This window comes from Glycine max, chromosome 13, assembly GCF_000004515.6.
Source record: "Glycine max cultivar Williams 82 chromosome 13, Glycine_max_v4.0, whole genome shotgun sequence".
NCBI classification, from domain to species: Eukaryota; Viridiplantae; Streptophyta; class Magnoliopsida; order Fabales; family Fabaceae; genus Glycine; species Glycine max.
The window spans coordinates 32451715-32477366 of NC_038249.2; the positions used below are offsets into that span (position 1 = coordinate 32451715).

The 25652-nt window shown below is 32.7% G+C and overlaps 3 protein-coding genes across 5 annotated transcripts; all 3 read right to left on the reverse strand.

Moving 5' to 3' along the window:
* Positions 1-1157: 1157 nt before the first annotated feature.
* On the reverse strand, positions 1158-8284 carry LOC100782986 (phospho-N-acetylmuramoyl-pentapeptide-transferase homolog). Its single transcript, XM_006594437.4, has 8 exons — positions 7934-8284; positions 7752-7826; positions 6958-7175; positions 5464-5914; positions 4773-4837; positions 3247-3434; positions 2185-2393; positions 1158-1663 (listed from the first exon to the last, which is right to left on the reverse strand). The coding sequence occupies exons 1-8, from the start codon at positions 8270-8272 to the stop codon at positions 1478-1480; spliced, it is 1731 nt and encodes a 576-aa protein (XP_006594500.2). The 5' UTR covers positions 8273-8284; the 3' UTR covers positions 1158-1477.
* Positions 8285-11375: 3091 nt separating this feature from the next.
* On the reverse strand, positions 11376-16396 carry LOC100788145 (la-related protein 6A). Of its 3 annotated transcripts, XM_003542884.4 has the most exons (11): positions 15890-16396; positions 15357-15438; positions 14010-14104; positions 13846-13917; positions 13692-13771; positions 13526-13613; positions 12484-12531; positions 12324-12389; positions 12119-12250; positions 11907-12000; positions 11376-11820 (listed from the first exon to the last, which is right to left on the reverse strand). In XM_003542884.4, exons 1-11 carry the CDS (start codon positions 16205-16207, stop codon positions 11693-11695), a joined length of 1203 nt encoding a protein of 400 aa, XP_003542932.1. In that variant the 5' UTR covers positions 16208-16396; the 3' UTR covers positions 11376-11692. The 3 variants fall into 3 exon arrangements, with proteins under 3 accessions (XP_003542932.1, XP_006594501.1, XP_040864225.1); XM_006594438.3 differs by lacking the exon at positions 12324-12389 and having other exon boundaries at positions 15890-16287; XM_041008291.1 differs by having other exon boundaries at positions 13526-13771; positions 15890-16287.
* A 3022-nt stretch (positions 16397-19418) lies between these two features.
* Positions 19419-25004, reverse strand: LOC100788675 (uncharacterized). Its single transcript, XM_003542885.5, has 3 exons — positions 24800-25004; positions 20630-21127; positions 19419-20183 (listed from the first exon to the last, which is right to left on the reverse strand). Exons 1-3 carry the CDS (start codon positions 24888-24890, stop codon positions 19591-19593), a joined length of 1182 nt encoding a protein of 393 aa, XP_003542933.1. The 5' UTR covers positions 24891-25004; the 3' UTR covers positions 19419-19590.
* Between the last annotated feature and the right edge of the window lie 648 nt (positions 25005-25652).

Here is a 25652-nt window from a genome sequence, read left to right on the forward strand (position 1 = left end):
GTAATATATATATATATTCTCTTTTTTTTTGGTACATAAGATATTTAAAAAAAATTAAATAGTTCTAAGAACTAAGGTGAAAACATGTGATAATTTCATAGACTAATACGGGCACTCCATGATAATTAGATCTAAATTCAACATGTTCTCAGAAAAATAGACACGAATAGGAGAAAAAATATCTGTTAAACGAGTAAAAATCTTAATATGCATTATTTTCAATATTACGCAAATTATATGATGGCCTTGTTGTATCTCACATTCTCACTCTTGTCTTTAATGAAGTGTGTGTTTGCAAGCGGAGGTACTCCAAAGCATCTCAACCCTTATTTTTTTCGTTGCGTTTATGCTAGTCCGTCTCATTTGTGTCAAAATTCGTGCAAATATATGATCTTAATGATGTGCAGGCTTTGCATGACATTCGCCAGAGGAAGATTCCTGTAGTAATGGTGAGCAACCGTGAATGCTATAACAATTTATTATGAAAAGAGATTAATTTATTCTAAAAAAATAACTTTAAGAAGAGTTACTTTTTATTCTAATTATTTTTTTAATTAATGGTTCAATGTTAGTTACTCAGAACTTTAGATTAAAAAAATAAATAATAAAGATGAAAAATAATTATTTTACATTATTTTTTAAGTAATTTAGTCTCTTCCCATTTATATATAACAATTATGATTAAATTCACCGCAACAAAATATTTGTATGGTTTCAAGTTCATAAATCACAAATATAACATATAACCAATTAGTTATATATTTTTAACATATATTGAATAATATAAGCCTTAGGCTTACATATTTATAAAATAGTTATTTCATAACTGTGTTAAATAGATTTATATATATCTATTTTTTTTATTACAAGTGCTGGAAATACACTATGCAAAACAATTAATTCATTTTGTTAGATTTAAATTTTGTTACGTTTTATTAAATGTAAAAATATTATTAAAGGGTAATTAATTCAAGTAATCATGTATTCATGTTTGATTCCTTTAAAGACTCATTTCAACCTTGTGTGTGAAAAAAGAAAATTAACAGAGACAACTAAGTTACTAACTATCATGTTATAGATATGTAAAGAATACCTTATGGAAAATGGTAACGGTTTTGTTAAATGGTGAATCAAGAACAACATGCTGAGAAAAAAGAAAACTAAACGAGGACGCCCAAATATAAAGGCCCACACATGTTATAGAGGAGATTTGACATTTGGTAAAGTAATGCTGCAACAGTGGAGAAAGGTGTCAATGCTATAACGCCGATAAGAATATTGTTCATGCAATACAGTAGACTCGGCATTTGTAACAGTGATAATGATAACAAGCTATGGTTAAAATGGTGTGATGCATTTTGAAACCAGAGGGATGGATTGCAATCTTCTGACTTCTCCTTTTCCCCATTCTGCTAAGGAGGTCACAGTCCTCAAAACCGTTCAATTGTGTGGGTTGTTTACCGATCCATATCAAATGTTATGCTGAAACAAGACCCACATAGCCGCCAAGCAAAGCCAAAACAGATGATATAAGATAAGCACCTAATACAATATTTGGTTCTCTGAACCCACGTAACTGGAGGCGGTAATGGAAGGGAGGGATTCTCAAAAAGCGCCACCACCATGCTCTCGGGAAGCCCTTGGTAATCTTGAAGTAGACAACCTGGTATAGAGAAAAGAAAACAATCAAATATTAAAATAAAATGACGAATACGTAAATTTTATAGATATGTCGGTTAAAATTTGATCAAGAGATTTGGTAAGTGAACGATGCATATTAGAAAATAAAGTATGAAATTATAACATTACGGTTGAGATTTTAACTTCATAGTTTAGTACACATATTCCAAACTTCGTTTCAAGGAGTCAAATCCTAAATCAGAGGACGACATGAAGTAGAAAAAGATACAAAATGCCTGTCTACAAGGAACACACTATTTTTTTGTCTAATTTAGAACGTGGCTTGAACCTACAACTCAAGACACCGAGTCACCAACCACTCCTATGACTATGCAGCACAAGCATCACATCTTTTTGCTCATGCACTTGAAATGTGGATGGGGCATAAAATTCATTTGGAAATAAACAGGAATGCCTTTGATTTGAGCATATTAATGAGTGTGCTTTACACAAGAAAAAATAAATTAAACTAATGTATGGAAGCATTATAAGCATGGGACAGACCTGAATGATAACTGATAATGACTCAACAATGAAAAATCCGGAAGAAATGAGTAGCGGGAAGAACATTCCAGTACATGCAGCCATTGCAGCTAATGCACCGCCAAGTGCCAAAGATCCAATATTACCCATAAATACAGACGCTTTGTATCTGTTGTGTAGAAGAAATCCAACACAAGATCCAGCCATTGAAGCTCCAAATATAGCAAGATCTGGTTTGGAATATTTACAAATAACAAATTTATCAAAGAAAGTCATTGTTTTAAGTAATAATTCATTCTATATAGTTCTAAAAATGACCATTTTTAGAGTCATGATAAGAAAACAAAGTTGGTAGGGAAACATTGCTTGGTTTAAAGAAATATCAAGTAAAAATTGATAAAGTTGAAATATCAAGGAGCAATAATACAAAATGATGGGAAAATTAATGAGATGTCACACACAAGATATAAGCGAGATGACTAAAATAGAGAAAGACATTGGGAATTACTTGTGATCACCAAGTACATATCAAGCTCAAAGGTTAGTTTTATCATATTGCTATACATGTTTTTGGCTATACTCTATGATAGTGAATGTTGGACTCTAAAAGAACAAGAGAAAAAGGTGAGACTAGCAGAATGAGATGTGCGACACATAAGAAAGGACAGGATACCAAATGATTATAAGCAGGGAGATAATGGTGTAAAAATGATTAAGGAAAAGATAACAAAAAATTGGTTATGGTGGTTTGGAGTTTCAATATGTACAAAGTTCACTAGAAGCAACAGTGTGAGTAAATTGCATGGTTTTTAGTAAATTAGTACTGTAAAAAAGAGGAGACAAAGAAAGACATTGAGAGGGATCTCATGGTACCTAGCTGAAGATTTGACCTGTAACCAAACCAAATGACGTTGTATGATCCTTGTAAGCTTTTGTTATTGTTGTTGTAATTTATATACTCTTTTTTTAATTCCTTTTATTGATCATATAGATTGAATGTGGAACTGAAATGATTAAGAAAAAAAAATTATGACTTAAAGATGTGTTCAAAGTCTACAGTTGATTTAAAAATGTGCTACTAACCAGAACAAATTGGAAGAACAGCTATTGACATTCCGGTAAATGCCAACGCAGCAATACCTCCAGCTAGTCCATCAAGAGCATCTGCTAATTTAACACCATGTCCCATGGAAACAAAACAAAATGAAGTCAAGAGTTGGTAACATCGTCCCAAGTACACAAGGCCCAGAGGTAGAGGAACCAGCATCTTCCTGCATATAAGGAAATGAGATGAAGGAGGAGGTACGTGTGTGATTTGTTACCAGTCAATCATACAGATAACCTAACAATAGATAAACACACAAATAAGAAGTCTCACTTATGGGCATTGTCATCTACATTTTATATTTTACAGGATTGTAGACAAAAAATGTTCTTACAAGACTTCAACTTTATAGTTTTCCCTGGTTGTTTTCTATGTCCAGCAGGGATGAACTTATAGGTAAAAAATGGGGGTGCATCCAAAGTTTAAAAAAAAAACTTATAGATGGTTTATTAGATATGCACCCCCATAAAGCTAAATTCCCTCCTCCCCCTCCCTCATCTAAAATTTTAAAGCAAACTACCTCTACTAAAATTTTCTAGTTCCACTTCTGATGATAAGGAGCACTTTCAGAACAACCAATGGAATACTCATAGACCAACAAAAAATAGAAAGCATCACAATCACAAAGCATCAACATGATAAAAGACTTTCTCTTCTCCCTTTTGGGTAGCACTGGTAAGCATGTGAGTATAATATCCTATGCAGTATCATGACAAAAGGTCAAAATGCAAATACGTATAAATAAGCATATTAGTAGTAAGCAAAAAAAAATAAAAGAAAAAAAATATCAGAATGCAGTATTGACAAGGGAAAAATTATTGTATTGACGTGATCTATGAAGTGTGGAGACAGTTCATCTAAAAGATAAAATACCAAAAAACAAAAGCAACTTAAACTACAGAAATTAAATGTTCATTTTTTTTACTTGACATTGCCCAACACTTCCTGTAACACTACATAATAAATAATGCAATTCAACTGTGTGGTGTATTATCAAAAAATTAAGATTGCTGCATTTGACTTCAAATCTTTCATTTTTTATAATTTGGTTAATTTCAAAATTGAGTAAATCAAAAATAAAAATGAATCCTGAAAGTCTGAATTAAGACATTAAATTACTTTCACATACCAAACTAAGTCTGAACTTATGAAGATAACAGAGACCAGTTAGTTCCACAGCCAAAAAACATGTTTGGGATTCTTCAGTTGCATGAGTAGATCAAATGAACATTGAATACTAAATACAAAATTTTATGACCAAGCGAAAATCCTTTCATGTCGTTCATCCAACTAAACATTTCAGATAAGTTTAAAAACTGTTGAATGTATTTTTCCTATGAGAAAAAAGAAAATCTCCATATCATTTTTTAATTATTGGTTTAACTCAAACTTAGAAGGGGCAAAAAGTCATGCTTGCTACTGTCTGTGAAATGCATTCTTTGAGAACAGATATGTGAGTTACCATCAGAAAAATGCTGATCAGATGAGTTACAAGAAAGTATACATGCCATAGGGTGAAGATATACTGGTGATGTCCAACCAAAATGAAAACCATGTTCCAACAGCTACCTGTGTGGCATCAAAAATGCAGATTAATAAAAAGAAAAGCATATCTGTAATCATTGGCCAAAACAAAAACCCTATTGCTAATTTTTCTTTATTTTCAACTTAGTTTCTCCCATCACTTTTGCAATCTAGTGTCTCACTTGTCTAAATTTGATTGCAGAAGAACAAAATTGAGGCATATTTGTACTAGTGAGGGATTCGATTGCAAAAACTGTTTTCTGAGAGACTAAGTAAAGAGAAAGATATCACTGAGCATTTGTTTGGAGAATAAGAAATAGGTGGGTAATAAAAAAGGTGAGTGTGTTTGGTAGAGGGGAAATGAGACATGTAGAACAAAAAAGGTGAGAGACCCACTAGGTATTTTCACTTTATTTCTCCCCAATTAATCTTTTCCCTATTTCTTCCTTGTTATCTTTACATCAAACACCTTTCTTTTCCCTATATTTTCTCACTTATTGTCATTAACCTTCCCTATTTCTATCCACCCAATTTCTCACCTACTTCCTTCCTACCAAACAGACCCTGAGTGAACAAAATGGGATTTTTTGGGAGGGGTTAAAAATCAACAAATCAATTAGCATATTATAACTCCAAAAACAATGCTTCTAATAAAAATATAAAATAGTCACCTCCAATAGAACTTCTGTCAATGCAGGCAAACCTCTCCAATGATTCTTGGTGAGGCTTAATATATCACTAAGTAAACCAACTGCAGCAAATCCAATGGTTGCTCCAGCTGCCCCAGACACTTCTATAGATGAGGAACCAGCAAAGACATGAGCAACAACTACACCAACAGGTATAAAAAGCAAACCACCCAATGTGGGTGTTGTCTTTTTCATGTGATGTCTAGCAGGTCCTTGTTTCTTGATTACATGGATAATTTTAAAATGACGAAAAATTGGGACACAAACATAGCCAACAAAAGAAACCAAAATGGCTGATATGAGAAATGGGCGGGTCAAGTAAAAAGGTGATAAGGGAAGTCTAACAATTCTCCATGCACACCAATCCACATACAAAAGCAGTAATGTCAAGACGATTATAAGCCCCATAGTGATGAAAATACCAAGTTTGGTCCTGCAAACACATTAAAACCTGAACTGGGTTACCATAGCACCACAAAAATAAAAGGAAAATTTGTAAGGATTTAAGTAATAGATGACAAGAAAGGCTATCAAGCACTAAGTTATCAACTATACTAAAATGCATTTCTAGTTCTGACAAAAACCTTAAGAGTGTGTTTGGATAGAGAATTTTAATTGAGAAAAGTAATTTATCAGAGAATTTGAATTTCTGTAATTTAGAATTCATTGTTTGGATGTTTTTTATGAAGAATTTAAAATTTTGGAATTTTAAAATATAATTTTAAATAACTAAAAATCTGGAATTTCAATTTCCTTCTAAAATGTAAGAAATTGAAATTCTCTTCTTACATTCTTCTTCAAGAAACACTGAACTCCTAAAATATCGATCGGGTGTGAGCATAGAGGAACGCGTATAACTAGCACACCAATCATATTTTTTCTTTTTTTTCATCCTCGTAATTTTAATTTTTTTTATCCAGATACAAAATTTTGAAAATAAAAGAATTTCAATTGAAGTATTTGAAATTCTTAGAATTTAAAATTTCTGAGAATTTAAAATTTCTTCATCCAAACACACTCTAAACGAAATCTTATGTTCATTTAGGTCACACCTTTGATCTCTGTTAAGCATCAAATCTTCATCTTCATCATGTCTTTGAAGAGCTATTATCATTATCATTATTATTATCATTATTATTTTGATAATATTGATAAATGCACTATGAAGCACAAAAACAAATACGAACACTAGACATGACATAGACACACGTACAAACATGATGCCAGGAAAAAATATTTTCTTATTCCAACACCAAGATGGAGAGTTGGACACATGTTATATGAGTGTCAATGTCCAACATGTGTTTAACACTTGGACACAGCTTCAACATGCAGTGCCAGTGCTACATAGATCATGCCAAATTTCTAGAAACCATCTTATGCTATAGAATAATAGTTTTTCAATATATGAAATATTCAGATTGACAAAGAAGGGTTATTCAAATAAACTATTTGCATAAGTTTCTACATACTTGCCTAGATTTCTTGCGTCCCCTCCCAAGATTTGCAAAACGATGAGCAGCCACTGTTAGAGCATCATTATTTGACGCCGAAACAGAAGGCAAATCAAGATCATTCACTGGAGTAAGAAAAATTTCACCATCACTGTCTTCCCCATCACTAGAAGAGAGCATATACGCAGAAGAATTATCATCAGCATCCCAATAATCAAGCATTGGTATGTCAAACGAATCCTGTAAAAGATAATAAATGTCATGACGCCGAATCAGCATAGATAAAACACGGTTCATGACGAAAAATGACTTGCTAGAGCCTCAAAGGGGACTCGTTAAGTTAAATTCCAGATATAAACTCTTGCAACATATGCGTGTGAAAGTATGCACATTATCACATCAGTTCCACAACTATCATTAGTCAAAGAATCAAGAGTTTGCAAAAGGATAAAACTTAGATACAGTTCTTTAGGTGCTTTTACGTCATCGTCCTCGTCCAATTAGAATTAGAATTTCACCTAGATAATTCGCATAATAACGGTTTCCACTGGTAACCTAAGCATCAAAAGCACCAAATTCTCAACGTAGTTAAAATAATATATTAGCATTCATCATTCATACAATTGTTTCTTTAGATATCGAAAGTAATAATCTCTGAAACTCAAAATTAGAGACTAAGTGATTACGCTTTCAGACTTTCAGAGCATCAAGCACTTCCACTGAGTAACGAGTACTATTACGAACAGTAAGAGTAACGCCACAGTGAAACTACAGAAAAATAAAATAAAATTGATTTTCAGAGAAGCGAGAACGAACATCGTCGAAGGCTCTCGTAGGAGCAACATTGCGTGGAAAGCAGCATTCATTCTGCGGAATAATCGACGGATGTAACTGCAGAGAAGGAATCGAACGATAAATAAGTTATTAAACCACACGAATCACGGAATCGTATTGTATAAACAGTGAGATCAGAGCAGAGAGAGAGAGAAAGAGAGTACCTCGAGAGTGGCGCAATCGAAGCGGGAACTGGGAGAATAGATGAGGGAAGGGGTTGGAGGGAGAGAGAGGCGTTTGCGGCGAGAGAGATGGAGAGGGAGAGGGAGTGGGAGAGAGCGATGGCGGTGGTGGTTGAGGATGCAAGAATGAGAAGGCATGGATGCAATGCAATGCGATGCGAGAGAGAGTTGCAGAAGGAGTAGATCTGAGGAGAAGCAGGAAATGAACTTCGAACGCAATGGTATGGAATGGACGCGAGCATATTCCATGTTATGATATGGAAATAAACGTTTTATATAAACAGAGAGGGAAATTGTCAAATGGCGGCACTTCGAAATCATCGCGTCGCCCAAACCGTTTTGCTTGCTAGGGTCACTTAGTTGGATTTACCAGCAATTGCCACGTGGAAACGTGCTTTTATGCCTGCGTTTGGCATTAGAAGGGACTGGCTTTCGCTTCTGCTATATGTGTGAACCACTTTACGTGTGTCTAACCCAACACATATTCCGTCACGGGAAGATCTTTTGCTATTTTTGTTCTCAATTCTTTGATTTTTTATGTGGTTTTGTTCTGTTAGCTGCTCATACCATGTGAGGATAAAATTATGTTTGATTTTCCCTTTAAAATAGATATACGAATTTTAACATAAATCTAATGATCTCCAAATTTAGTTTTGCAAAAAGAAGGATTTGGATTCTTTTACAAATCTCATTTTGCTCCAAACTTTATTTGTAACCATAAAACAAACATGCACTAAGCTAGCAAGTGAAGTTGAGTTTCCGGTTAAAATTAATTTTGATTGTTAAATATATACTACTAATTAAAATGTCCAACGTGATCCAGCTACAATTTACATTATCTATTTATTTATTTATTAAATTCAACAAATTTGACATTCACATATTCGTGTTATTTTTTCTTCCGAAGGTAATCCTCGTTATGGAAGGACAAATACCTTAACCAACGATGTTTTGAATCCAAGCCATATTTTAATAAAATGGAAATAAAAGAAAAATTACTGAGAAATCATAAAAATAGATACTAATCTACCGAAAATCACACGTTGACTATTTTTTTAAAAAAAAAATACTAGTGCTTTATAAAATAATGTTAAAAAACCAAGTTTTAGAGGATATAGGAAAATCTGGCAGGAAAAAAAAAACATGATTAATAAAAAATTGAAAGTAAAAAAAAAGACAAAAATAATCTACTCATTATAAAAAAAAATTGTTCTTGCGCTTTTTAAACTGGATAATCATTTTTTCAAAAACCAGAAATCAAAGAGACCCGAAATTTTAAACAAGTTTTTTTTTTTCTCTGTTAAGTGTTGGAAGGCGATAAAACACCTGAATCTTCAAGGGAAAAAAAAAGAAAAAGAACAAAAGAGGAAGAAAAAAACTGCTGCTTAATGTTCAAATTTTCAAAATAAAATAAACCCTTATAATAATATTGGAATTCGGAAGCAATAATTTGTTAAGGTAACTATTAAAAATCAACAAATTTATTATACACAACAATATATTATTAAATAAAAAAATATATTATTAATACATTACATTAAATGCAACAATATACAAGAGTACACGCTCTAATTACACTCTCTGGTCAGTTTTTTTATTTATTTGAATACACTATTTCTTTCTTGTTTTTTTTAATGTATATCATTTTGAAATTTAATTTTCAATCTACACTTTTAGATTTTTTTACTTTGATTCACATCACCTTCCAAATTAACGTGAATACATTCTCTCTCTTTTTTGTTTTTTTTTTAATTTAAAATATTATAAAATATAAATATTATATTATATAATTTTTTTAATTGGCTTTAAAATTACTTATTTATTAAATTAAATTCTATAATTTTGTTTTTTTAAAATAAAAATATACAGATAAAAAAAATAAAAAATAGGATAAAATTATAGTATAATTTTTTAGTTACATTGTATGTAATTTTGTAGTTAGATTTACTTGTTGATATTTTTTTAGTTACACCTTGGAAATATCACTGCGAATAAGCCAAGTGCAGCTGAATGGTTTCATCAATTACACAAACAAAAAATTATACAATGCTTCAATGAGGGGAAACGTTGGGGACATATGACTATCAATTTGTCTGATTCTGTTAATTCCATGTTAAAAAAACACAAGACATCCGGTGTCATCGTTGCTTGATGAGACGTATCTAAGACCGCACAACTCTTTGCTATTAGAGGTCGACAAACAGGCAATGATCAACCCCAACTCACATTATTCTGAAGTCGTCTCGAATGCAATGAATAATGGTCAACAAGAATCTAATACACACATTGTAAATGAATTCGACAGACACAATCAAACTTTTGTTATAATAAAGACTCAATCCCTACTTCAAACACTCACACAACCTGAAAGGTTTAGAGTAATGTTACAATCCTAAAAGTGTGATTGTGATAAATATCAAGCTAAACACTTGTCATGTTCTTACGTCATGATTACCTATAAATATGTCAATCTTGATCCCATGAAATATGTGTCGATGTTATTCACTTTACAACACATTTTATACGTCTACTAGAACTCCTTTGGTTTACTGCCACACGAACGAATCAATGTGGCAAGAAACGAGATCATTGGGGTCCTGATCCAAGGAGAAAGAAGACTGCAAATGATCGTCCTGGTTCAACTCGCATTCATACTGAGATGGACGAAGAAAATGAACGGAGTAGAAAAATGTGAAATTTGCTGACCATAACAAGAACAATTGTCCTAACATATCTCCATCCTAAATTTTTCCTTAATCAAGTATACTTGTTTAAGTATTTTATTGATAATACAATATGATATTCTTCTATAAATAAATTGCTAAACAAAAAATCTTATCATTTTTAATTAAATCTAATGACATAAACAAACTAATTATATTTAGTAATATAATTTTATTAAAAATAAATATATTAGAAAATTCAGATTTTAAATAAAAATATTCACCTAAAAAATATGTTAAATAAATTAAATAATAAAACAAAAATAATTATATTTAATAATATCATTTTCTTTAAAAAAATAAAAAAATAAAATTTAATTTAACAAATAAGTAATTTTAAAACCAATTTAAAAAATTATATAATATAATATTTATATTTTATAATATTTTAAATTTAAAATAAAAACAAAAAAGAAAGAAAGAGTGTATTCACGTTCATTCTATCCAATCTTTTTGGTCACTTTCATTTATAAATTGGTGTAAATCAAAACACAAAGTCCAAAGTCCAAAGCAGTGTAGATTGAAAATTAGAGTGTATTCACAGAATGGTCTCTCCAATTTCAGACCAAATTCAGTTTTTAAGCAAATTTTTCAGTTTAAGTAATGCCTATATTATAATTATTCTTATTCTTATCTTGAGAAGAAAAAAAATGGGTACATAGTTAACTAGACCATTATACTGTCAACCTAGAAATTTTCAATTGGTATCAAACACAGCTTTCTTTCATCCCCATTAACAAATTTCTCGATATGATTTTGTTACACAGAATCCTCGTAAGGTGAGGATTACCACAACAAAAACAGTTCTATGTTTCCCAGCCTAATAATCTTAAAATGGGCATGTACTTCACCACCAACACTCGCTTCCAAAGATTGAATGCATAATTTAACAGTCCAACAAACCCATGTTGACTCAACCGAACACGCATAGGGACCCAGATTAAAACTAGTACCATCACTAAAACATCGGACCACATAATACTGCTAAATACAATCCCTCGTGTTGTGTCAAATCTTGCTAATTCGAAGCAGGGACAGGAGGCCGACCTCGTCCAACTGCGAAGCCACGTGTTCCATCTGGCATTCTGGGTCCAGGAGGTGACTTTGATGCTTCAGCAGCATGAGTTGATGGTGCACTTCCATGGCCTAGAACAATGAAACAGGTTATGAAAAGCACAAGGATTCGAAAATAATAATAGTAATCAAATGGAACTGCCACAATAGAAAGATACCCATTCCATTTCCAGCACGATATTTATGTTTTCTTGATCTTCCTTGATTTCTATACCTCTGCCCACCCTTATCCTTTGACAAATGATCCCCATCCTGTATTAATGTAAAATTGTAAATAGTAGAAGCATTAAAAACAACTCTTAGGGTTTCAAATTACTAACAGATACACTATAGGATGCTGCTAATAGTGAAAAACAAACGGAATACATACTTCTTCCTCATGGGTATCTTCATGATGATCATTAGAGCCATGATTCTCCTCATCTCCTGTTTGTTCAGGCCTTGAGCTATTCTTCTCAGAATGATGTCCTTTCCAAGCTTGTTTTTTGTGTCCATACTTCCCCTGAATCATAAAATCACCATCAACATCTTTTACTGTCAATTAATCAAATAAAAAAAAAAAGCCTGCAACTAACCATTCCCTTGAGAAGTTTAACCCGCATGCCATTTCTCCAGTCTTGTTCATTATTTAACATAGCCACCTATAACCCAGGATTGGAGTGGCAAAGACAAAGTTAACCATCCAGGCAATGAAAGTCTCAATCATTATATAAAAGTACATAAACTGAAACTCACTGCTTTCTCAGCAGCCTCCATAGTCTCATATTCCACAAGAGCGTGTAACTACAATAAATAAGTGAATTAGATTGATATGGTAAGTGCAAACAAAGTTAAACAAGGCACGAATGGCAAAGAATATAGCATGTAGAGTTAACACTCAAAGGCTGATAACTTCTCATGGGCAGTTTAAAAACACAAGATGATTATCTTATATCTATCTAAAACCTTTTTAAATAAAATCTGGAAAAGCTGAAAAATTAACCCAAGAGAATGCAAAGCACAAATTGAAAGTTGTCAGTCTGCAGACCTACCCATGTGTCGGCAGGGTTGATGTTACAGTAGAAAATAATAGACAAGAAAGATTTTATAAAACTAAATCATGGTGAATGACACTGCAAACAGAGATCAAGCTGCGCCTGCAGCACCAATTTTTTTTTCACATCCAATCAAGCACCAAAACTGATATCCAACTGAACCAGGAAAAAGTCAATGCATGAATTAAAAGTATGACAACCCTTGGCTATCTTGAAGAATTATCAACAAGGTGGACATATACTTAGTTTAAGGGAGGAAACTACATATCTGTAAACTTCATGTTTTTTCCATTCACTCTTGAAGAAATAAGATAAGAATCATGGCCACAAGGAGTTTTCAAAATAATCACCAAAGTGACTTTGAAGATTGATAATAGTGACGACTACAGTGAAGGAGTTAACTATTATGTTCACGAGCAATAAGGAGAATGGGCTTTCTTTTCGTTTATCTTTTTTTTTTTTAAAGGTGGAATTGGGGCTAGACAGATGCAATTATTGCAGCCTAATATGCATCATCCGACAAAACAGTTTTTTACTTGGTACCCTAGCTGGACTTTTAGAGACAATAAAAACCACCAAAGCATGTAATTATCCACATTAAAAAAAATATATATATAAAATGCATCCATATAGAGACAGCTAAAATCTTCAAAATGGAAGTTTAAGTAAAAGCAATAATACAATAAAAAATGTAAGAGCAGTCCATATTTAGGGTTAGCTGTTAATATTAGATGGTTTCGTACCTTATTACTAATTAGCATTTCTTGCTTGTTATGTTGTTTTGCAGACTCTGAAGTAGAATGTGGGTCATGAATGGTTATCCTCTTTATACTGCATATTAAAAATGTTAACATCATTGCAGATTTGGAAGCATGGATACACAAGCACAAGTTAAGGAAGAAATCATACTTTCCAGCTTCATGGAATATTTGTTGAATGTTCTTCTTTGAATGATCCTCTGGCAAATTCTCTACCAAAACAGTATATAACTAGAGTCCAAGAATAAGATGCAGGATAACAGAGAACAAACCAAAAAAGAGTATAAAGCTCCTTAAGTAAATACCTTATGATCTCTAGATTCATTGAAACGAAGTGGATTGAGCCGCTTGACCCTTCTCCCATCACCACTAACAACCTGCAGTCCCCATGGGAGAATTTTTTGCTTAGGACTTGAAGTATAGATTGCAATGCAGTTCATGTTGACAAACAAGGAAGGAAGAATCATACAAGCAGTGAAGACTCCTTCAGTGCAGCAACAATAAATGCATGGTCTCGCGTGAGCTTCTTTATTTTTCTAAAAGAAGCAATTACTGATACAGGAACTGCATGAACGGAGTTAAGTAAGATTAAATGATAGGGTACACAAACACATGCATGCAGCAATGGACAAATAATAATGATAACTATACAGATAACATAAAACTAGGATAAGCTATTAATACAAAAAGCAATAAATGCTACAATGGTTATTTGAATAGATCATAATTGAAAACATTTAATGCATGCACAACTGCAGACATATGATTATGTGCAGGGCTTAGATAATGCTTTTCAGATTAAATAAACAACAATTCTCATTGTGCTGATTGTGGAGGGATTAAAAGGTGGAATGCAAGGATAAAATAAGGCTCCACAGATACCGCAGGAGGATAGAAAGGGACGGTGGAAAACCAGAATGTTTGCGTGAGAGGGATTTGTTACTCCTAGTATAGTTTGTTTAAGTGGGAGTTGTTTATGTAGTGTGTCTTATTTTTAATGCTAGGTGGACATAAAAAATTATGATTATGACATATTGTTATGGTACAAAGCATGTATAGATGGACTCTGATATGGTTATGATATGTTACCACTTGTGGCATATCCTAAACCTTTATACATAATATATATAAATACTTTTTAGCTGTTGAAAAAAAATCAATAATACTTTATTACAAAGGCATCATTGTTGTTTATATTACATTCAGTTTAGTGTATATATGCAGAAGGTGGGCTGCTACAGCTGCTCCACCTTTCAATCCACATAAATGATCACCTTTTCTATCATGAATTCTAATCGATCACTAGCATCATCAAATATCCTTCTTTTTTATCATCTATAGGAAAGAGAAAATATGATCATCCTTTATTGTCAAGTAGTACAATTGAATAACTCATACAAAAAGTAATCTTAATTAACTGTACATACATAATGAGTCACTAAAAATGACAGTTTAAACAACCGTCACACTGCCAATTCAACTTAGTTGTCCTTCATAACTTTGTGTATATGACCAAATTCAAAAGTCAGGGCCCTTTAGAAAAAATGAAGATCTAATACTTAACTTCCCTTAGGATCTCCTACAAAATATATGTTATACATAACCCAGATTATTCCACACTTCATACTAACATATTCAACTTAGCAATAAACTATTTTATTTTTCAACTTTAAAAAAAACTCCAAAATGGTCATATAAAGGGAATGCACAACATATGCAAATCCGCGAGGCAATAAATACATTGGAGATCAAATTGTGAAAATTCCACAAGTTAAAATCAAATTGGTCCAAGACACTTAAGAGACATATCCCTTACCAAACCCTTCCTTGTTCCTCTTGACGAAACCCAACAGATACTTATCAGTAGGCAGGTTTTCATCGCTGAAATAATACTCCGCCTGCAATAAAATCAACACAAACAAATCACTAACAGAAGTACAAAAAATATCCAAGCAGCAAGCAAAACCTAGACGGAAAAACACGAATATTATAGGTTTTCGAACATCAAATTCTATTCTCCATCCACAAGCTGCATACGATACAACAACAATTCTTACCCTTCAATTCTACAAGTTAGTATCACGATACGAGAATTCCACAGAGCAAAGCTAGCAGAATCATATAAATATCGAAACAGCAAAACCTAGTAAAGGCGAAAGCACGAGATTTCTAGGGTTTTTTTTTTCAAGTAATAAACACATCAAATTCTATTCTCCATCCACAAGCTGCATACGATACAACAACAATTCTCACTCTCCAATTCCACATGTCAGTAATACGGAAAGCGAATTCCACAGAAACAAAGCAATTTTTAAATTGAGAATAGTGGAAAGGGAGAAGAGGCGTTGCCTGCTTAATGATCTTGAGTTTGAGATCTTCCAAGGAGACAGCGGCCACAGCGGCGTGATCATCGCGGTCCTCGTGGTGGTGGTCATGCTCATGCTGATCGTGCTCGTGCTCGAGGTCATCGTCATGTTCATGCTCGTGATCGTGCTCTTCGTCTGAAATCAGCGCGTGAATTTCAGGTTGGGTAACGACGTCGTCCGAGGCAGCAGCGAGATCGGGAGCACCGACAAGATCAGCGAGCGGAGGAGGCGAAGCGGTGGGATTGCCGGTGGCGGCGGAGGTGGCAGTGGCCGAAGGGAGAACCTCTTCCCCGCCTTCCATCGAAGAGAGAAGAAACTAACTCTTCCCCGCCTTATGTTCCGACCTTTCGGTCTCCACAGTGTTTCCGTTTCTCAGATCAGATCCTTTTATAGCCCAAGATACTTGTTGACATTTTGCTTCGTCATCACCACCGTGTTCAAGTCACCGTCCTTTTTTTTCATTTTTGCTATAATTTTTTAAGGAAAAATTAATTATTTTTCATTTCACCTGGCATTAAAAAGGAAGAAAAACAAAACTTATTGTATGTACGGTCATACTAAGTTATTCAGCAAAAAAAAAAAAAAAAAGTCGTAGCAAGTTTTTACGTGGTCAAGGCATCAAAACTCAAAAGTCATTTGTAGTATATTTTGAAAATGATTATTATAAAAACCTACAAGTTTATTATTGTTTGAATCAGTATAAAAAAATTATACTATCAGCATAAAATCTACAAAAAATATTAAATTATGAAAATGATTATTATATGTCTAGTATTTATCAACAATTTAAATTTCATAATAATACACGTAATATATTTGTTGATGATGAATTAAAATTTGTAAACTACTTACATTTCAAATAAGAAAGGCATTGAGTATATAGTTTATGCCTTCGAAGGGCAAAATCCGCAAGCAAGCATGAGTGCATAAAAAAGATAAATATTTTTTTAAGAGTAAAGATGGAAAATTAAAATGGTAATATGCTGGAGAAAATCAAGTAACTGATATTTAGGAAAATAGAAGATAAAATATTTGTGACAGATTTTCAAATAAATGAAAGGATGTGTCTATTCATTAAACATTAAAAAAGGTTATATGTGTTTAATAATGAGAAGATATAAATATGGTTGTACCATTTCATGAAATTATGTGTTCTTTCATAAAAACATACAAGTATAAAAGGTTATATTTTTTTATGAAATTGTAGTTTTTTCATAGAAAATATGTGTCTCTTTTAAGAGTTATATTTTTTTTTAGCAAAAGTTATGAAATGTGTTTTTTTTTAATTAATTATATCTCTTCGTCAAAAGGTATAAGGTGGTATATAATAGAATCAATTTTACATGTAAAAAACAAACAAACATAGACAATAGAATGATAGAAAAAAGAACACGAAAAGATAGAAACAAAATATAAAAAAAGTTAAAAGTTTTGGAAATCCAAATAATCTAAAAAAGAGAAAGAAAATTGATAAAAAAAATAAAAAAATCAAAATAATTGATTTTTTTTTTAATTTTATTGAATTGTTTTTTTGGTGAAACCAAATGATTCATTTGGTGTCTCCAAAACCAAAATTTATTGTATAGGATACACGACTATAGGTTTGTGTTTTACATATATGTATATTATATTTTTATTCTAAAATGTAACTTTTAATATTAACAATTTAAAAGTATAATTGAAATTAACTTTAGTCATCTTAAATAAGATTTTGAATTTGAATTTTATATAAAAAAACATGATTGTAAGAGAAAATCTTACCAAGAATGGTCACTCAAGTTTTTCAATAAAAATAGTCATTAACAAAATTGATATATATTTTACATTAATATCACAATAAGTTTTGCATAGAAGAGATTTCAGTTAGTTTCTTTTTGTATTAGTGGAAAAATTCATTTAATTGTTTGATAAATAATTTATTTTAAGTAGTTTCTCAATAAATTTTAGCGTTTTTTAAAAGGCTAGTTTCTAATCTCTAATTTTTTATATTTTCTTCTTCTTTTATCATTGATATATTTATTCATTTTTCTTGTTACTTTTTTAAAAACAAATTATAATATTATTATTTTTTAATCATTTTACATTTTTTAGCTACTTCAACAATTAGTTTTATCAAATACTCACAAGTTAATTTTTCAGCTTCCAATTACTAACTAGTTTTTTAGTTAATTTTGTCAAACATAACCAGAAACTTAACATATTATGAGACATTGGGAGTATTTTTCTTGGACACATAACCTTAACAAAAATTGTAGGTTTAACTAAAAAAAACTTGACTTTCAAGTTGAAAATTATGAAAAACTTTACTTTTTTAAATAAATTATAATTATTATTTTTTGTTATTTTATATTTTTCAACTATTTCAACAATTAATTTTACTAGACACTTATAATTTTATAAACTAATTTTTCAGCTAATTTTATCAAATATAACTAAAAACTTAACATATTATGAGACATTGGGAACATTTTTGTTGGATACACAACCTTAACAAAATTTATAGACAAATTACTAGTTTAACTACATTTCTATATATAATACTAAAAAAAATTGACTCTACAAACATGAATTTTCTAATATATATTATTCAAACAAAGATTACATTACTTAAACTCATTTTTTCATAATCAGTTCTACAAAGTTATATTACTTCAAAACTAATTTCACATACACATATCTAAAAGGAAACCACTTAGTCGATTCAACATCAATCAGCCAAATCATGTTTAAAATAGTCTCAAAGTTATATAAAATTGATTTAATGATTAAAAAGTGAAGGAAAAAAAAGATTGGATTTGAACTTCAAATCCTTCACCCTAACAGAGACTAACATATTAACATTTAACTTTTGTTGACAAAAAAAAAAGATTGAAACAGTCTCGAATTAGCTTAAGCACCATCAACTTGTCCACGTCTTCGATTTAGTCAAAGGCAAGCCACAAAACATATTCTTGGGCCTGGCTGGTGACTTGAGGTACATCGTACGAGTTGGAATAAACTGTAAAAGCATTATCATAATCTCACGAAAGATACCATTACCAGCAGATATGTACAACTGATTTTGCGCAGCACCTTAATGCGAAAGCAAAATTCAACCAACTTTCTTCTCACCGTAGGGAGTCAAAATTCGACAAATGACAAAATTTGAGATGCGCTTCAACCACCACATTTAATGTATCAACCATCGTACCTAGGATAGATACATTAAAAGTTTGATCCAATCGCTGAGTAAAATCTTCAAAGGGGATCTATATCTAGATAGATAGGTAGATATGCATATAAAAATACTAGTAACAATTTTTTCTATAATTTTTTTTGAACTGGAATTGACAAACAACCAACATAAATAATAGTGTTTATTAATATAAAATCGAAAATGGGGAGCGGCATACTTTACTTACCGGAGATGCACTTAAGCATCAAACTTTTAGACTTTTAGTCGCATTGTTTTCCAATATCCACCACCCCCAAAAAAGAAAAGAAAGTATTAACCAGGGAAAAGGCACAAATGAGACAGCTAAGACAATTTCATTTCTCATTGCATAAACTATAAACTTAAGGCCAGTTCACATACAACGTTGTTGACATGGAGAATGTGACTTTACCTACACCCCAACCCCAAAACAACCTATTAGGCATATGGTAATAGTAATAATAAATAAAGCAAGACCAAATAAAACCTTTTTACATCAGAACCAAAACTAAACCCAAAATTACAAGCCCAAGCCTTCCTAAGCCCAACCCATGAAGCCCGTTGGAGCCGGAAAACCAGACCCTGACATCATCCACCACAGGTCCACATAGAGAACTCATATCATCACTTCTGGTGTTGTAGTATATGCTGTAGAAGGCAATTCTAGTCCTCTCAGCCTTGGCAGTGAAATTGACGTTAGCAGTTTGGAAGGTAGAATTGGAATTGGGAGTGTAGTGAATGTTCTGAGCCTGGTCCCCAGCAAAGGCCATAACAGCAAGAGGCTCCTTGCACTTATCATCAGCATGACCCAATGAGAAGGTCAAGCTGTAGAGCATGTCTGGTTTGGTCTCAACCATTTGAGATATGATTCCTTCCTTTCCTGAGAGCAACTCAATGGCTCTCCTGCCTTGTGGAACAGAGTAGTGATCGGAATCAATGTAACGGACGGCACGGTTGGATTCGACTATCCAACCTGGCAGTGATGAAGTTTCTTCATCCAAATTTGTGGGAAGCAACACACCCAGTGAAGTGTTCCTGAACATCCATGGACCCTCTTCAAAATCCCCATTGATCACTGCATTGTCTGGCACATATCAACACAGCCAAACCAACATTAATACCCATTCAGCAAATGTATCTTTGGTTAAGCTTGTTTGAATCCTAGTTTAGTTTTCACTTTTCAGTACTATGAAAGTAAGGTATCCCTACATTAAGGTATTTCCAGTACTACTATTTATGTGTGTGTGTGTGTTTTTTTTGAAAGTAAGGTATTCCCACAACCGGAAATCATGGAACCAACCTTCCAGACATAAAGATAATCAAAATGGATTTTGTCTCTTGGAATAAATTCTTTTCTATACCCAGCACTAGGGAATTTAACCCCTTTCAACATGCTTAAGGAAGTAAAAATCTACTATAACAGGACCTTGTTGGTGGTACTATCTGTCTAATAAGAAAAAAATTATAGGTTGATGATGGTCTAAAAATTAGAGTGATGACAAGTAATGTATAAATATAAAGTAGAGGTACCTTTGGGTTTAAGAGGAGTGAAAAGCTTCTTGATAGCAATGTTGTCAATGATGGGGCCACAAGTGGGGTCATCCTCCATGCCGGGATTCTTAAATAGCAACCTAAAAGTGTCCTGATCCGCATTGAAAGAAACCGCGTAAGGGTTCCATCCCTGGACGTTGTAGAGTGTCTGCAGGTCTATCGTCTGCGACGCAGGCAGAACCGAGACGTTGATGGACTCAAACTGCGCGCAGGTGCGAGCCGCACAAAACGTGAGCGAGTAAATGGAACCCTTCTCAACCGGCAGCTCCTGGCTGATCTCGGCGTCGTTGCCGAGCCTGACCGCGTGTCTACCCTGCGGTACGATGAGGATCATCCCACCCTGTTTTTGCCCCGATTCCACAAGCTCAACGTTGCCGTTTGACTTCCAGTTTGGGACCTCGCTGGGGCCCTCCACAATCGCCTCGTTTGGGAACCCGTTTCTTGGGGTAGCCTCAAAATCTCCATTCGCCACTAGCCCTGCAATTCGATTCCACTTTTTATGTTACTTTATATCTTTTTTGGTACCTCTAAATATATACAATTTCCTCTCCTCAGCATAGTACTACTAGTTAAACTAACTAAAATCAGCGACAAATCTCATCATCTTTTATATACTCCAAAAATGGATTGCCCCAAAACTATTTGTCCGGCACATTGAATGCCACAACCTGGCATATGGCATATCACGTTTGATCCCACAATATCCTTATGCTAAACATTGTACGAGTTTTTTTATTCGTTGAAATCCATATGGCAATCTTTTAATGATTTGTGCAATATTTTCCCTTAAGCTAACGGTTTTAGTTTAGTTAAAGCCAAGATCATTCTTAAATTAATTCTGATAAATAACAATAAAAGAAAGTAAAGTTAACAACTTCAAAAGCTTAATTCATGGGACCCAAACAAATTCCACGTCAACAATATTACCTTTCAATTTCAAATAATTCGAGGTTCAACCAAAATCAATACTAGCACACATTCGTTTTTCTTTATAAAATTATTAAAAATTTAAAAGTATGAAGTTTACAATATAAAATTGTTTTTTTTAAAAAAAGTTTACAATATAAAAATCTATCCCGTCCCCGCTGCTATCACTTTCTAAAACATGGCATAGTTGACAAAAAGTAGCGCATATTAATAACGTTTAGACTCCAAATATGTGACAAGTGGTCAATTGAAAAATGATATAAATCATCAACATCCAAAATAATAACATAGATCATGGTCCATTAATGTTTCAAGCAAGCAAAGCATCAAGCATAACATGGGTATCATTTATCTTAAGATGATAATAATAAAAAAGAAAAAAGCATTTGTGATGAGTACGGGGCCACATTTTGCTCTCAAGGTATTTTCAACAGGTTAGAGGCGGCAGAATCATTGTCAAGGTGTATTCCTCAAGCACATGTTCCCACCCCATCCCATAGGTAATTCCAACCAAAATGCAATGCAATCAACATTTATGTTGAACTAGGATGCAACAAATATCCGCGTCGTTTTGTAGTGATTGCACCATAACCACACCATTCTTTCCAATTTATATCTTGTTCCGTCTCTACATTTGTTTTTCATAACAATAACACCCACTAATCAAGAAAAAACAGCAAACTTTTAGTATAATCTGGATTGCCTTATCCAAGAATGGGCCTCAAGAATGTGAAAACCCACGTTGAAACAATAAAGAAGGAACACATTTTTAGAGGTGCCAACTTGCGAAGCAGGTTAGAAGCACACAATGATTCAAGTAGTAACAAAAAAAGAGGATCAATATAAACTACTACCCATCAAAAAGGCCTAACAAAGAACATGACAACTAGCCAAGAAGGATAGGGAAGATCCGAAGGCAGCAAAAACGACAAAAGATGATGTTGACGGGGAGCATTTGAGGTATGGTCCAATAAAAAAATTTACCAAGTAACATGAAACTATCACTTATTTATGATTAAATAATACATATTCGAAAAATATCTAAATCTCACATGGACTGCCTCGATCTTTGGATGTTGGACAACTTTACTTAATGCCAATTAATTTTGAGATAAAATCTAACCTGATATCAAAGTGGGCTCTAGTAGGAAAAATAGTGATAATCTTAAATGGGCTGTTTTAAAAATTTCGAAACTCAACTAAAATTTACCCCAAATGAGATCTTAATAATTTTTGCAAGATCCATCTTCCTAAAACCTGAAGAAGCAGAGAGCGCGTGGGTCCTAACGCATGCTGCCATTCACTACGCTCCGCAATCCTTTCACTCTGACCAAAGAGGACAAAAAAAGTAGTACTTTTTTTTTTCTTACTGTGTTTTTTATTATTTAACTGAGCATGGAATAGAGGAGGATAGCGACCTACGCGACAATAATAGTAAAAGTAATTAGCGTCCTTTACGGAAAGGAACTAGCCATTTGGTCATGATTGGAGGAAAAAAAAAACTAAAAAGCGTGTATTGAGTGGCGGGAACACTGACAATTGGGTCATTTCCCATCCCTAGGTTAACAAGAATCACAAAGGTCTTTTGCTCCGGACCCATTTGCTTAACCTTCTTTCGTGTATCTCTAGGCCGGTTTTTATTTTTCTTCTCCTACTATAGTCTTCCTATAAGAAACAAACCACTAACCTAGTTTGATCTACATTTTTTAAGGTAGAGTTTCGGGTACTTCTTTTTTTACTTACATTACATTGCTAGTTTTTCGGTCTTATTATGCCACAAGGCATCCATAATTGCACGATGGTGATGTTTTGCGGTTCATTAAGATTTAGATATCCAAATGTCACAAATAGTCTTGTACCCCTTTCCCCCCAAAAAATGGATCATACACAGTACTCAAGACTTTTAATTTGGTCATATGGAGTCGATTCTTGTAATTTAATAAGCTTAACTACACAATCTATGGCTCATTATTATATTCATCAAACTCCTATAACCAATTATATACTGCTACTTTTTTCAGTCAAAATATGTAATACTGACGTATCCTAATACTATGTTTAGATAAATTCTATGTTCAGACAAGTTTCTTTATAAGTATTTTTTTATAAAAATTTATTATAAAGTAAATTTAACTTATACAGAAGTTAAAATTAACTTTTAAAAAAGTTAATGAGAAAGAATTTCTACAAATAAATTTATGTATAAGGTAATTTTAACTTGTGTAAGAAATTTATTTGGTTTTTTCTTCTCCTACAAGTATTTATGGATAATTTTATCTACACAGCAACTAATATTAAAGCATTATCAAAATATTTAAAGAGTAGCAACTAAAAAATAGCTAGATAAAAGATTAAAGCGTTTTTATTAAAGTTTCAAGTTTCAACTAAAAAATACTTTTCTGTTCAAGTACTTTTACAGAATATGGATTAGTTAGAACTTAAAAGTATTATATATCGCTTTAACTTTGAAAACACTTACAACTAGTGCCATTTTTCAATTTTTGCCATCATAGTTTTTTCAAACTAGATTTCATTTTTTTGGATATAATTTTAAGTTCATTCCTCTGATGCCTTTGACTATGGAGAAAGATTAATAGGGGTATGATATGTCACATGACACAAAAATTAGAAGCATCCTTCAGTAAATGAAAAATGAAATCAAAATACCAAGCCAGTGGAAAACAGAACAGCACCACGGAGTAGTCTGAAAAGTTATGATCACAGGTAAGAAAAATGCTCATAACAAAGAGGAAGGTGGGCCTTCTGTGTTGAAAATCATGACCAGAGAATTCCAAATGGAAAACGATAGAGTTCAAAGTTCACTTCACTTCACTTAGAGTTAGAAGTAAGAAACCATAAACAAAGTCAAACATTTTAACTAAGTTGAGTTATTTAACTTGTTTGCAAGTTAAATAGAAGGGAAACAGTTTCAAAGTTTGAACCCAATAGATCACTCTCTTGTTTCTGTAATCGGTAATATCCTTAATGTTCAGCCCCAGAACTCAAAAATACCGATTAAACACCATCCAGAATTTTATTTTATCTTCGTACAATAATACTAGACCATAAAATGGAGAAGGTAACTAAAAACTCAACCCAAAACATGAAAATGGGTAAACAAATTGAAGCACATATGCCAAGTAACAAATGCAATATCAGATCTCAGCGCATAAAAAAGAGGAAGAAGTAGAAAGAGTAGAAATGGAAGAAGAGGGACATTACCATCTTCTGCGGAGATTGTGAGGGGCGAGTGGGAGAGGAATAGAAGTGTGAAGATAGAGACCCATTTCATTCTTGTGGAGCTCCGAGCCATCTTCTGCACCTGCACGAACAAAAATATTCTCTCTCTGATACGTGTAGGGTACTCTGTTTTTGAGGAGCGCAAAGCCAAAGAATGTATGTCCTTTTATCCAAGATTCTCAGCAGTGTTGTGGTCTTTTTTTTTCTTTCTTTTTTCCTCTTTAGCTTAGGTTAAAACCACTTTATTAAAATAAGTTCGAGTTAATAATTAGTGATATTTGACAAAAGTTTCTTCCAATCTGCAGTGTGGACGCCGATTTTAGTTTCCTATAATTATTATAGGAACTAGTGTTATTGGAATACATTTTTTTTTATTTAATTTGTGTACAAAAAATAGTATTTACTTTATGTACAGGCTGTTTTTTTTTAGGGTCTCCCGGCGGGCCCCTTAATTTCCACCGCCGTATTACGGCACTAGACAGTGTTCATATTATTTATTTTGTACAGACAGTGTTCATACTATCTATCGTGTATCCCGTGAGTTTATTATGAAGATGATAATCTTAATGTTTTTTTTTGTGTGGACGTAGAGTGAATTAGAGAAGCAAGAAATAGAATAAAAACAAATTAATAATTATAAAAGATAAAGAAAGTATATAAGAGAAATAAGAAAGAAAAAAACATGCTGTTTAGATTGATACAATTTTTTTTTCTGAATTAAGATTATATTGATATAAATAAAAAGTCAAATGTTATACTTTTTTTAAAGAAAAATATAATAATAATAATTAATAATAAAAATATTCTTCATTTTTTAATTATTATTAATATATTT

Excerpts from the sequence above, each read along its gene's own strand:
- LOC100782986 (XM_006594437.4), bottom strand. The coding sequence starts at position 8,272 with ATGATTTCGAAGTGCCGCCATTTGACAATTTCCCTCTCTGTTTATATA. Across the intron at positions 3,435-4,772 it reads ATATCTTCACCCTATGGCAT|GAAGATGCTGGTTCCTCTAC; the intron begins GTATACTTTCTT and ends CCTTATATGCAG. Across the intron at positions 1,664-2,184 it reads CATTATCAGTTATCATTCAG|GTTGTCTACTTCAAGATTAC; the intron begins GTCTGTCCCATG and ends TCTCTATACCAG.
- LOC100788145 (XM_041008291.1), bottom strand. The coding sequence starts at position 16,207 with ATGGAAGGCGGGGAAGAGGTTCTCCCTTCGGCCACTGCCACCTCCGCC. Across the intron at positions 13,918-14,009 it reads TGAAGGAGTCTTCACTGCTT|GTTGTTAGTGGTGATGGGAG; the intron begins GTATGATTCTTC and ends TGGGGACTGCAG. Across the intron at positions 12,390-12,483 it reads TGGAGGCTGCTGAGAAAGCA|GTGGCTATGTTAAATAATGA; the intron begins GTGAGTTTCAGT and ends CCTGGGTTATAG.
- LOC100788675 (XM_003542885.5), bottom strand. The coding sequence starts at position 24,890 with ATGGCTCGGAGCTCCACAAGAATGAAATGGGTCTCTATCTTCACACTT. Across the intron at positions 21,128-24,799 it reads CACAATCTCCGCAGAAGATG|GGCTAGTGGCGAATGGAGAT; the intron begins GTAATGTCCCTC and ends ATCGAATTGCAG. Across the intron at positions 20,184-20,629 it reads CACTCCTCTTAAACCCAAAG|ACAATGCAGTGATCAATGGG; the intron begins GTACCTCTACTT and ends GATATGTGCCAG.